This window comes from Rhineura floridana, chromosome 22 (assembly GCF_030035675.1).
Source record: "Rhineura floridana isolate rRhiFlo1 chromosome 22, rRhiFlo1.hap2, whole genome shotgun sequence".
Taxonomy (NCBI): Eukaryota; Metazoa; Chordata; class Lepidosauria; order Squamata; family Rhineuridae; genus Rhineura; species Rhineura floridana.
Window position 1 is genome coordinate 4,260,318 of NC_084501.1, and position 12,996 is coordinate 4,273,313.

General features: G+C 44.7%; 1 protein-coding gene across 5 annotated transcripts in view; it reads right to left on the reverse strand.

Moving 5' to 3' along the window:
- The window catches only part of LOC133374724 (semaphorin-4A-like), an 85,793-nt gene that overhangs the window by 27,206 nt on the left and 45,591 nt on the right, over positions 1-12,996 (reverse strand). For all 5 annotated transcript variants that reach the window (XM_061605922.1, XM_061605919.1, XM_061605921.1 and 2 more), the window contains 3 exons: positions 6,032-6,192; positions 4,687-4,749; positions 761-859 (listed from right to left, as the gene is read on the reverse strand). In XM_061605922.1, coding sequence (XP_061461906.1) covers positions 761-859; positions 4,687-4,749; positions 6,032-6,192 — 323 coding nt within the window. The remainder of the gene's footprint in view (positions 1-760; positions 860-4,686; positions 4,750-6,031; positions 6,193-12,996) is intronic.

Consider the following 12,996-nt stretch of genomic DNA (forward strand, 5'->3'; position numbering starts at 1 on the left):
ATAACCAGCCACTCTGGGCGATGTACACGATAAAACAGTATATAAAACAGTTAAAAATTTAAAAACACAGTAAAACTAGCCCATTCCAAAAGCCTGTCTAAAAAACCAGGTCTTCAGGGTCCGGCGGAAGCTCATTATAGACGGGGCATGGCGTAGATCATTTGGGAGAGAGTTCCATAGGGTGGGGGCCACAATTGAGAAGGCCCTCTATCGAGTCCTCACCAGTCTAGCTGTTTTGACAGGTGGGATCCAGAGAAGGCCCTCTGAGGTTGATCTTGTTGAGCGGCATCCCTGTCGATGCTGGAGGCGCTTTTTCAGATAAGCTGGGCCACAACCATATAGAGTTTTAAAGGTTAAGACCAACACCTTGAATTGGGTTCGGTACACAACCGGTAACCAATGCAACTCCTTCAACACAGGAGTGATGTGATCTCTACAGCGGCCGCCTGTAATCAGACTGCCTTCCATATGTCAATTACACGAAAATAATTTGTATACAATCAGGTCCCTGATTAATCAGGGGACACATTGTTAATCAACCCAACAGTAGCCAAGATGACTCCCTCCAGATGCTGTTGGGCTACAGCCACCATGGCCAGTGGTCTGGGATGACGGGAGTTGGAGACCAACCACAGGTAGAGGACACCACTTTGGCTACCCCTGGCTTAATCAAATTTCTTTACTGAGTAAACTTGGAAGCCCAAATTGTTAGGCTGGTAAAGTACCCCCTCCTCCCTCTCTCCCCTCCCCAGGAACTCACTATGTAAGTGCAGGTAGGGCTGAAAGCGTATGTCCCGCAGGTGTAAAGGTGCGTCTCGTTCAGCTGCACCAGGACACGGATAAAATTGAAACATTCCGTCTGTGGGGAGGAAGAGGCAACAATCAGGAATCAGCTTCCATTTACATTTGTACCCTGGAGGAGGTTTCCACGGAGAGGTTGTCAAAAAGCACAACTGTGTCCCACAATGTAAACAGTGTGTGAACATCCAGCTCCTTTCCTGAAGATGTTAAGAGATAACATCTGCATTATTTATTTACGTAAAATATTTTTCATGAGCTAGTAACGAGTTGCCACCCTTTCTGAGGCAGTGGGCACATTTGGAATTTTGAGAAAGTGCCACCGATATCCGTCACAAAATGGCCACTGTGGGGTGTAGGTGGCATAATGGCTACCACAGAAAGGGTAGAAAGAGAGACAGGACCACAAAATGGTGCAGGCCTGCCGCCACCCCTCAATGGAAGAAAAGGCACCTATATTAACCACTGCCACACTTGATCACAGAGAGGAATTCTTTGCAACTCTCCTGTGTTCAGAACAGATGGGAAGGTTACATTATTGAGTAAATAAACTCAAATAAACCCGATCAATCATCCAACTCTGGCATCCAATGAAAGGCAGGCATGGAGATGTGTTCAATGTAAAGAGAGATGGACCCAGTGCAAACAGGAACTGAGCAGGATGAACTGCCAGTCTCTTATGCGCTGTAGATTTTTGAGGGGATAGTCACTGAGACTCTAGACTTAATGGCGTTATGGTAACTTTCCTCTGCCTCAACATGTGGCAAGCCAGCCCTGCTAACTTGGGGGTCCTCCTGCTCCTTCCGCTGAGTGGGGTCTTGGACGTCTGCCCTAAAGTCCTCCCCTGACTGCTCCACCGCACATGAGTCTGCAGCCTTAGAGGACCTTCACACATGAAGCTAAACGTAGTGAGGTAGTGTCAATCTTTATACACTCAGAACAGACTGATGGCAGGAAAAGCTGTTTTAAACAAACATGCAATCCGAACACAGCTTCAGCACAAGGACAGTAGAGGGTTAAGCCAAAGATCATCAAGGTACAAGCCCAGACAAGACAAGGCACACCTCCTTGGAGATATCTCAGCGTACACTGGGGAGGTACTTTGCCCTTACTCTTTCAGAATACTGGAACCAGATTGATTTGTGGGGCTGAAATAAAAATGGACCTCAAATCCACACAAGGTCAGGGATGATTGATTTCGGCACCAGCAGCAACCGCAGGCTCTCACAGCAAGCCTTGCAGCCCCACTCTCCCCAGAGGAGCATCAGTGAGTCTCGGAGAATTTGGTGTCTCGTCAGCAGGACAGAGCTTGGGGGAAGGGGGCTGCAAGATCATGGCTTCTACGCACCTCCACCTACAGGTGAAGGGAATGATCACAGAGGTTCCTGGGATACAGGACACGTGGGGTTATATGCAGCTAAGTCCTACTCTGAGTAAACCCATTGAAATTAATAAACCTAAGTTAGTCATGTCTATTACTTTCAGTGGGTCTACTCTGAGTAGGACTAGCACTTAACACCATCATTGCTTCTTCTCATACATATGAGCATATAAAGTTGTCAGACCCATTAGTCCGTTCAGCCTAGAGCTGTGAACTCTGGCAGGCAGTGACTTCCCAGGGTTTCAGATGGGGTCTTTCCCAAGCCTGCAACGTGAGATCGTTTTAACTGGGAATGCAGGGGGTTGAGCCTGGACCTCCTCTGCACAGAAAGCCTGTGTACTGCCACCTGAGCTAGGGGCCCTTCTTCCAAAGAGGTCTCACGTGACTCAGGAGGCTGCGCAAGCTCAGAGGCCCTGACACATAGGGACCTTCCTGCTCAACAAAATCTAAGATGGAAAAGCTGTTCAAGGCTCCACCATCAGTTAGGCTTAGTGGCCACTTCAGAATGGACTTTTTCGGTGGTGGCCCCCAACAGCTGTGGTACCAATTACTTGCTGAGGTTTAGCAAATTCAAGAGCTTTGAATCGGGCTTGAACTCCTGTTTATCCAGACAGACTTTCTGGGGCTCATATGCTTTTTACTTTCATTTTCTGGGGTTGCTGTTTTGTGTTTCACTCTCTCCCTTGTTTGTTTGTTTAGTTGGCTTTCAGTCAGCCTGTCTGTATTTTTGCTTTTTCGTTACTGCTCCTTGCCTTGGGAGTCTCTATTATTGAAAGACGGACTACATATTCCGTAATAAACAAATGAATAAACCATCCACTAGGGGGCGTTAACATTGTGTATAATTCTGCTCCAACAAGCACTCCAGTTAAAGGAACAATCTGCCCTATGTATAGATTGTAGAACATGCTTTGCATGCAGAAGGTCCCAGGTTCAATCCTTGGCATCTCCAGGTATATATGGGACAGACCCTTGTCCAACGTCCTGGAGAAAGACTGCCAGTTAGCATAGACAGTACGAAGCTAGTTGGACAAATGGTTTGGCATAAGGCAGATCCCCATATTCTTACCCCACTTGCTATATCAAGCTCAGTCTTTGACTGTCCTCTCTGAGGCTGGAATAAACGGCCCTGAGATCACAATGCAACTTAAACTTTTTCCAATGAATTTTCAAGACCTCCTTTTAGAGCAGGGATGTGCAGAAGGTAGATGGGGCTCTACTGGTAGATCTCTGGGTGATTTGAAATAGATTTCTGACTCCCGACTGTTTAACACTGGCAAAAATGACTCCCCCTAAATTATATTATATACGGCCTGGGACCACAATACTTGATGGAACGTCTCTCCCGATATGAACCTACCCGTACACTGCGCTCAACATCAAAGGCCCTCCTCCGAGAGAAGCCCGGAGGGTGACAACAAGAAAAAGGGCCTTTTCAGTGGTGACCCCCCGAACTCTGGAATACCCTTCCTGATGAGGTACGCCTGGCGCCAGCACTACTATCTTTTCGGCGTCAGGTAAAAACCTTCCTCTTCTTCCAGGCATTTTAAACATTTAAATATTTTAAACATCTCAAACATTTAAACATCTAAACTATTTAACATGTTGACTTTTAATTATCTTCACGTTTTAACATTCTTACCAATTTCACATCTTTACCATTTACATATTTAGTATTGAGTTAGTTATGTGTTTTATTATGTTTATATTTTTTGCTTAATTAATTCATTTTTAACTTGTGTTATATATGGCTTTTGACTTGTACTTCAGATGCTTATTTGTTGTGAACCGCCCAGAGACCTTCGGCTATGGGGCGGTATAGAAATTTAATAAATAAATAAATAAATAAAATATTGCTGAAATGAAAATGACTGTGGAAGTAGCAGACATGGGAATTGGATGAATGTGTGTTTCTGTGTGCAAGGACTGTGAACTCCACTCAGTTCTAGTACTCAGAACAAACTACTGGGCTCAGAATTCTTTAACTATCAGTGTATGTCTTCTGCACCTGGCTCCAGTTAGTGGCTCTGAGGGTTCTTATTAAAAAAACCAAAGTAGATCCCACAATCCTGAAGTCTTCCTGGTGCTGTTTTAGGATATATATACTTACTTATGCCTGACTCTGGACTGACCTGTTCCTCCCCTGCCCCCTCCAAATACCATATTAGGGCCAAACTAGACACAACACAGGAAACTGTGAACAGGATCACTTGTGGTTCTGATGGTGTCTCTGGTTGTGCAGCTGGGTTTAACTTTTCCCCCATTCGTCAAGTTGCAGGTGGGGATTTAACCCAGCCAAAGGCAGGAGGGAAACAGTGAAGCTCCCCTTGCCCAGCACCATGGCCCTGATCCAAGCCTCCTCCACCACCCAGTGTCTGCTTTCATATATGAGAAATGGAAGGTATTTTATGCAGCAGAGTGGATGCCTATGAAATATAGACCACCTTCCTAAGCAAAGAGATAAAAGCTGCCCTCGTCCCCTCCCTGCCCAGTCACTACCACGTTACCTCATTGCTTTTCTTCTTAAAGACACACTCGTCCTTTTTCACGGGCGTGGGGCTCCACGGGATCTATTATGGGAAAAGAGGAAGTGAACCAAAAAAGGGGGAAATAGTTGTCAGTTTGCAAATGCTCAACCTTAGACGGATTCCTCTGGGGAGTTATTATGGGGAAAGGGAGGACATGAAAGCAAAGACTGACTTTTTGTTTGTGTTTATGACACTGCATCTGTTTTTATGACACTGTTATATTGTTTTTACGGTGTACCTTTGTATGCCGTTCAAGAGATTTTTAAATATTACACAATTTAGAAATGCTTTTAAATGAATGAACAAATGACTAAGACTGTCCCTCATGCCACAACGAGGTTTGGGGTTCCGGGGTGACCGCTGTGCTCCTGCGCTATACGGACAGACAAACTGGTCCTTTGTGTTTTCTCTCAGTAACTCATTTCCCCAATCTTAAATTCAATCCTCCACATTTCCACTTGGTGATTTTTTTAAAGCCCTCGTGAAAATGTGTGGTTTTCTCCTAATACACACATTGCTGTATGTAATTTTGACTAATATACACATTTTTGCAAGCAATTTTCGCCTAATATATAGTAGGTCTTGTATGTTATTTTACTGATATATGCCTTTTTATGCATGCTCCCTCTGATATATGCATTTCTGTACACGTGTTTTGTTGGAGAACCGCATCACAAAATCTGGGGAAATGCGAGTTGCGCAGTTATTCTGTCCCCACCCTTTAAGTTTCTTATGCCATCTCCTAAGTCCTCCATCACTGTAAATGTCATGGAGTTGGGGTCATGCTGCCATTTTCAGCAGGGCCGCTTACTTCCAGCTGAGGGCAACTTTTAAAAAATAATAATATTGTTTGATTATGTTTATAATATTGAAAAGTTGTTTTGGCTTGCTGTTATACTTGTTGTTACGTTACTGTTTATTATTTTTTGTTATTAGGAAATCGTTTTGTTTTTGAGATGTTTTGCTGTTCACCTTGTTGTAAGCCGCCTTGAGCACAAATAAAATGATGAATGAATGAGTGTTTTCAGTCTCTCTGGTCCCTGGGCATGCTTTTTATTAAGGGATCGGCTCGTGAATGTGGCTGGTTAAACAAGATCTACCTGGATTAGCAACTTTTGAAAGCAGGCTGTTGTTACACAATACGGGTTGATCCAAAGAACTCAAGTAGTTGTGTAGTAGGAACACATTTTTAAAAGGCTTCCCAACATTTCCCCATAAGCAGAAGGGGTAGTGGTGGCCCCTCTATCCAGAACGCCACTCCAGACCCCTCCCCTCACTTTCCCCTGCCTGCACCTCTTATCCTGAATCGCTGTCTCCCACTCACCTCACCCTTCAGCCTGATGGAGTCAGCACTGCCAAGGTCAAGGGCAATGATGGTATCTCTGGCTCCCACATAGAGAGTTGCCCCGTCTTTGCTCAGGAGAAAAGTGTCGTAATTCTGAACCCCCTTTCGTTGGAATGAGAAAACTATTCGGCTGGAGTCTCCTGAGGAGGGAAAGAAGACATTCAGGGACAATTTCAGAAAGGGTCGGCAACTGATTGGGGGGGAGGGAAGAAGAGAGAGGAAAGACAACCTGGCCTACTCTGGTGCCTTAAACCAGAGGACCACACATTTCGGATGGGGCTGGTAGCCAGTCCTGGTTTCCCGTAGCCAGCAGCACCTGGTTTTCCTGCTTCCTGGTCATCACAGGCAAAGTCAACTGGGTCTTTTTTGCAATTTGACCAGTGAGGCGTAGACAGACAATAGCGAGGCCAAAAAAAGAAAAGAGCACACAGAAACCAGCTCAGGCCTCCGTGGCTCTACTGGGTCACCTTCGGCTCTTGGGGTGGGGAAGGTGAACCCTACCATCTGACTAAGTAGGACCTTTGGGGTAATGTTAAACGGGCATGCCCCCATTATGAACTCAGAATTATTGTCTGAGGAAGGAACTGAAAGTTCTCCATCAGAGAACCCGTCGCAGAACCACAGTCTCCAGCCCTAAGGAGATGAAGTGATTGCTGAACCAGTTTGTACTGCAAAGATGCCGAGTGGGTCGCAGTGAAGACTGAAGAGCATGAAGAGGCATGGGTTTCTCATGTTGGGGTAGCCAACATGGCGCCCTCTGTTGGAATATATGGGGTTCAACTCCAACTTGTGGGTTGAGGCTGCATGGGGTTAAAAAGGGTAGCTAGAGAGGAGACCTCTTGGTTGCTAGGCTAATGCCTGTCCTTTGATCTCTTGCTGACTCTTCCTTCCTGCTAGACTGATATGCAAAGGATGTTGATCACAACTCCATCCCTCCTTCTTACTTCTTCTTTCTCTCGTGAGGGAGAGCAGACATATTCCTTTGTCTCTCCCTCTCCTCCAAGCATGAGGGCAGACACTGGGCTGTGTTTGTGTCTCCAACTTAGCTAGTTAGCTAGATATAGGACTCTTTCCTATCAAACATGTAGTTCCAGAATAAAGTAGTTATTTCTTATTTTAAAGCTTAAAGTCTCTGTCTAATTTGCAGGGAAGGTAGAATCTTTAGCAAAGATTCAAACTCACACACATAAGCTCGCTCAGAACTCTCCATTCCCAGCATCGCGACTCTCTGACACCCTCCAAATGTTGGAGGACAATCCCCATCATCTCTCACCACTGGTCATTCTGGCAGGACTGATGCTGGACGGTGCCATCTTGGCTACCTTTGCTCAGTGGTGGCATTAGCCCTGGACTTTGGAGCGTACGTCTGGGACCTAGCAGCCTGGTTTGGGGTGGTTGGGGCAAATGGCCTTCAGGCAGGATGTGGCACCGCAGCTACAGCGAGTTGCAGCCCTGCCCTGGAAGCTGAGATAGCAACTGCTTGCCACCGTTTAAATTTGCCGAAGCTTCCCCAAAAGTGGCAGCCAATCAGATGCCACCTTTGGGTTCACGGGGGCAAAAAGGGCAGTGGAGTAGTAAGCTACTCTCACTGCTGTGTGGAAATTAATTAAATTAAAATGGCAGCAGGAGTCTGTACCCTGGCAGACACCCTTATTCCCACGGCCGCCTGCTGCTTACCCCCATTGCTAGGCCCAAAAGCAGCAACAGTGAGGCAAAGACTGGCAGGCAAGAGAAGAGCACCAGAGGTGGCCCCTCCATCCAAGAAAGGTTAAAAAAATGGGCTGTGCCAGGTACCTCTGCCCACGTAGTGAGGGACCCTGGAAATCACCTTGCCCAGATCCAGCCAGACCTGGCAGAGATGGTTTCCGCAGAAAAGCCATGATTGAACCATCACAAGCTGGTGCACAGGGCCTGTCACGTGGTTTTTCAACTGATAAAACAATAAATCCTGTCATCATTATATCTAAGAGATTCAAGAAGCCCCTGGTTCAAACCTCACCTCTTGCCATGGACCCAAGAGCTGGCCACTTTCTTTCAGTCTCGCGTCCAGTCTCTAGAGGAATGAAACTGTCCCACCATTTGAGGGTTTATACTTGATCATAAAACAGTCGCTTTTTTCTCTCTCTAGAGACTGCACTGACCAGAAGGGTCAAAAGTTTACAGGAAGGCCAAATGTTCACAAAAGGGTCAAAAGCTCAGCCCGGAAAGTTGGTAGTTAAGGGGGAATTAAAATAATGTCCATGAGGGGAGAGCCAAGGTGCAGAGTTGGAACACTCTGGAAGTCAGAGAGCAGGCTTGCAGCACTGCAGAAGAGAGAAGCCGGGAGAGTGGGCTGCAAATGGATGCTGAGCCAAAATGAGAGCTCAGAATTGGCTTGGCTAGAGCAATGGTCTGGTCTCGCTTCAGTTGGGTAAGTTTTAAAAGAAGCTTTTTAGAACATCTCCTCAAAAACTCTTGTTACTCCTAAGTCAGGGTGAGAAACCTTTTTGAAGGGCTGAGGATGACATTTACCCACAGCCAGCCCTCTGGGGAATGCATACTAGTAGTGGGTGGGGCCAAAAGTTGATGTAGCCCCTCCCCACTCTTTCATAGACAGACACGGACAGAACACACACAGTGCTTGTCCTCAGCTGATCTGTGCAGATCAATGAGGAGGGAAAGCCATCATCCCTTTCTTCCTTCTTACTCACCAAATAATTAGTTTGAAGACCGGGAAGCAGGTGATTTGCATCTCCAACAGGGTACACTGGGCTGGGTGGAGACCTTTAAACCTCTCTGCTTACCCCCATATTATGTCTGCTTTAATGGTGGCAGTGAGGAGGAAGAAGGGCTGATTCGGCTGGTCTGCTTGACTGCCTTCACTCTCAAGGTGCAGTCTGCAGTCTGTACTGGTCTCACCCTCCCTAGGCAAAATGGGGATAATAACTGAGCTACCTTATAAGGTTGTTGGCAGAGCTTGGAAAAGTTACTTTTTTGAACTACAACTCCCATCAGCCCCAGCCAGCATGGCCACTGGATTGGGCTGATGGGAGTTGTAGTTCAAAAAAGTAACTTTTCCAAGCTCTGGTTGTTGGTTACATCAAGAGATGATGTGATGTATAAGTCTGAAAGCAGTAACTGCCAAGTAGTATTATTAAAAAAAATTGTCATGGACAACGGGCAGAGTTTTCATACTTTGGATCTGTGACCATTCTCTGGTGAGCAATTAAAAAATACTGACTTTAAAAAAGAAAAAGAAAAAAAACCCACATCTTAGCAGCCACTTGAATCAGTGCAGTGTAGTGGTTAGAGTGTTGGACAAGGATGTGGGAGACCAGGGTTCAAATTCCCACTCAGCCATGAGGCTCTCTGGGTGACCTTGGGCCGGTCATTGTTTCTCAGCCTAATCTACCTTACAGGGTTGTTAGAAGGATAAAATTGGGAGGAGAACCATGCATACCACTATGAGTTCCTTGTAACAATTTGTTGTTGTTGTTGTTATGTGCCTTCAAGTCGATTACGACTTATGGCAACCCTATGGATCAGTGACCTCCAAGAGCATCTGTCGTGAATCACCCTGTTCAGATCTTGTATGTTCCGGTCTGTGGCTTCCTTTATGGAATCAATCCATTTCTTGTTTGGCCTTCCTCTTTTTCTACTCCCTTCTTCTTTTCCCAGCATTATTGTCTTTTCTAGTGAATCAGGTCTTCTCATTATGTGTCCAAAGTACGATAACCTTCTAGTGATAGTTCTGGTTTAATTTGTTCTAACACCCAATTATTTGTCTTTTTCATGGTCCATGGTATCCACAAAGCTCTCCTCAAACACCACTTTTCAAATGAGTTGATTTTTCTCTTACCCGCTTTTTTCACTGTCCAATTTTCACATCCATATGTAGAGATTGGGAATACCATGAGCTGAATGATCCTGACTTTGGTGGTCAGTGATACATCTTTGCATTTGAGGACCTTTTCTAGTTCTCTCACAGCTGCCCTCCCCAGTCTTAGCTTTCTTCTGATTTCTTGACTATTGTCTCCATTTTGGTTAATGACTGTGCCAAGGAATTGATAATCCTTGGCAAGTTCAATGCCCTCATTGTCAACTTTAAAGTTACATAAATCTTCTGTTGTCATAACTTTAGTCTTCTTGACATTCAGCCGTAGTCCAGCTTTTGTGCTTTCCTCTTTAACTTTCATCAGCATTCGTTTCAAATCGTTTTCGATAGTCTATTCATAGGGTTTTCATGGTAAGAGGTATTCAGAGGTGGGTTTCCTTGTAACAATAACCTACTCTATGTCACTTCTTGCGCATTTGAACCATCGCGATGCTGCTGAATGTGGAGAGAGTAAAGCAAGCAAGAAGCTAAAGCAGAAGTGAATGTTCTAACTAGCAGGAAACAAAGAGAGAAGGGGGGGGGAACAGATCATCACCCAAAATTCTTCAGTGGCTTAACAGGAAATGGAGTTTGACTAAAATGCATGCCTGCACACTTGACAGCCCCTTTTTAATGTAACATGTCCTGGACAAGATCCATTTCCTATAATTAGCACCCTGCCTCCAGTTATCAGGAAACTGCTTTATATTTAACCTAAACACACTTTCACTTTGCCGTCTCTCCCCACCCCTTTTGAACAAAAGCATGCCTTAGCTGGCTTCAGAAATATGCGCTCTCTCTCGGCTGTTGCAATACAAGCTCTGAATCTCTCTCTCACTCAGGTTAGACCCAGGTTTGAGTGGACACCTCATGCACTGCCCCTACGCCCACGGGCCTCTCCATAGAAGTCCTAGTGGGGTTATCTGCTTGTGAAGATGTGAAGTTGCAGAAAACATTGGGAGGAGGTGGAGAGACCTGAGTTTTTCTCTGGTTATTTCCAGGGACTGTCTGGAACTATCCGTTTAACTTAAGAAAGCCACACAGAGCTTGGTGGGATAGGACCAGCATCACTTCTTGGCCCAGGCATTTCTCTGCACACCCATTTGTGATTTTTCAAAAAATGAAAATTCTCCAGTGTTTTAGTGCAAATTTCTCCTGATAAACACGTTTTTGTATGCAGTTTTGACTAACATACACATTTTTACAAACAATTTCTCCTAATGTAATACATTTTTGTGTCATTTTCACTAAAAATTCTTTTTTATGCACTTTCCCCCAATCTCTGCTTTTTTTGTAAACACTGTTTGGCAAGCTGCATTGCAAAATTTGGGTAAGTACGAATTCTGAAGGATGGCTGTGTTTCAGTTATATTGTTTCAGGAAGTGCAGATAAGATAGATTCGGCTTTAAAGCTGAACTGAATCGAATTTCTTCCCCACCCCAAACATGCACTAAGGACAAGATGCAGCAACACACACACACACAATGCCAGCAACTCACACAAGCAACATTTTAACAAGAGTCCCCAAAAGGCAAAGATGAATAAAATTGCTGCCTGGGAATTGGATTGGAGGGCAGTGGACAAATCTCTAGAATCTATCAAGCAAACAAATAAGAGGAGAGGGTGATTTAACAGGGATGGGGATCAGGAAATGGGGGCTGTCCCAGAAAACTAGGGTTGTAAAGAGGGACCACCTTTAACAGCATCTCTGACTACTCACTTAATATGGTGGGGGGAGGGGTACTGCCCTTATGCCTGGTGCAGGAATCAATTAATTTCTCCCAGCAGAAGAAATTAAAAAAAAAAATAGGGCCCAGCTGGTGGAGACAGAGGTGTGTAAAAAGATAAAGGTGTCCCCGCACTTGTAGTGCGAGTTGTTTCCGACTCTTAGGGTGACGTCTTGAGACGTTTACGAGGCAGACCGTATATATGGGGTGGGATTGCCAGTTCCTTCCCCGGCCTTTCTTTACCCCCCAGCGTATGCCGGGTACTCATTTTACCGACCATGGATGGATGGAAGGCTGAGTGGACCTTGACCCCTTTTACCGGAGATTCGCAAATAATACATTGGATTATACTGAATAAAAGCTTGAGCAATATTGTAAAACATATGAGGTAAAAAAGCAAGGATAAAGAAAAACACTGCTACAGGTCTAGCGTGGTGTGCTGTGGAATAATTCTGGAATCTCTGGCAGGAAAACACAACTAAAAACTGTCAGCTTTTAAAACAGCAAATTGGGAAATGAAGCCATTTAGGAGATCAAGGAGGAAGGAGGTGTCAAATGTAGCAGACACCAGATAAACCTTAGCAGAAGTTGGCACAGCAGCGCCAGGGCCTGGACGGTATGAACTGAAACTTTAATGGGGGATTTTTGCTGAGAAATCCCCCAGTGAAACCAGTGGATCTCACCACAAGTGCTCTGATAGATACGGATCTTTTGAAATTTTCTTGCTGCTTTTGCTCTCAAGCTAGATGGACTGGAGGAAGGCTGTTAGAAGAATAATTCCTTTCTTATATATATATATATATATATATTTCAATCTAGGATTTCTTCTTATACCTTAAGCAGCTATTCCAAATAGTTTTATAAGTTTGCTTTCACTGTTTTAATGAATATCATTTTTCACCATTTGTCAGTTATTTTTAAGAAATTTTAAAATTCACTTCCTTTTGGTGTAGTTTTGGTTCTTTGGTCCCTAACCATCTGCTTCCTGGGGCAAATTCATGTAGTCTCAATTCAGAACCCATTTTTCAGTGATGCACTGGCAGGGGAAGGAAGTGATCATGTTTGGAGCAGATCCAGAGTTGCATTAAGGGCAAAATTCCGAGTTCCTCAACCCACCACCAAAAGTATAAGCATAGAACTGAGAGAATTTAGAATCTCTTTTCTTAGCTTAGCCAACGAACCTTGGGCATTTTTCATAAAACTCGAGGACATCCAATGAAGCTGAATGTCGGAGGATTCCGTATGGACAAAAGAAAGTCCTTCACGCAGCACATAGTTAAACTATGGAACTCACTCCCACAAGAGGCAGTGATGCTTGGAGGGTTTTAAAAGAAGATTAGATAAATTCATGGCATATAAGCCAG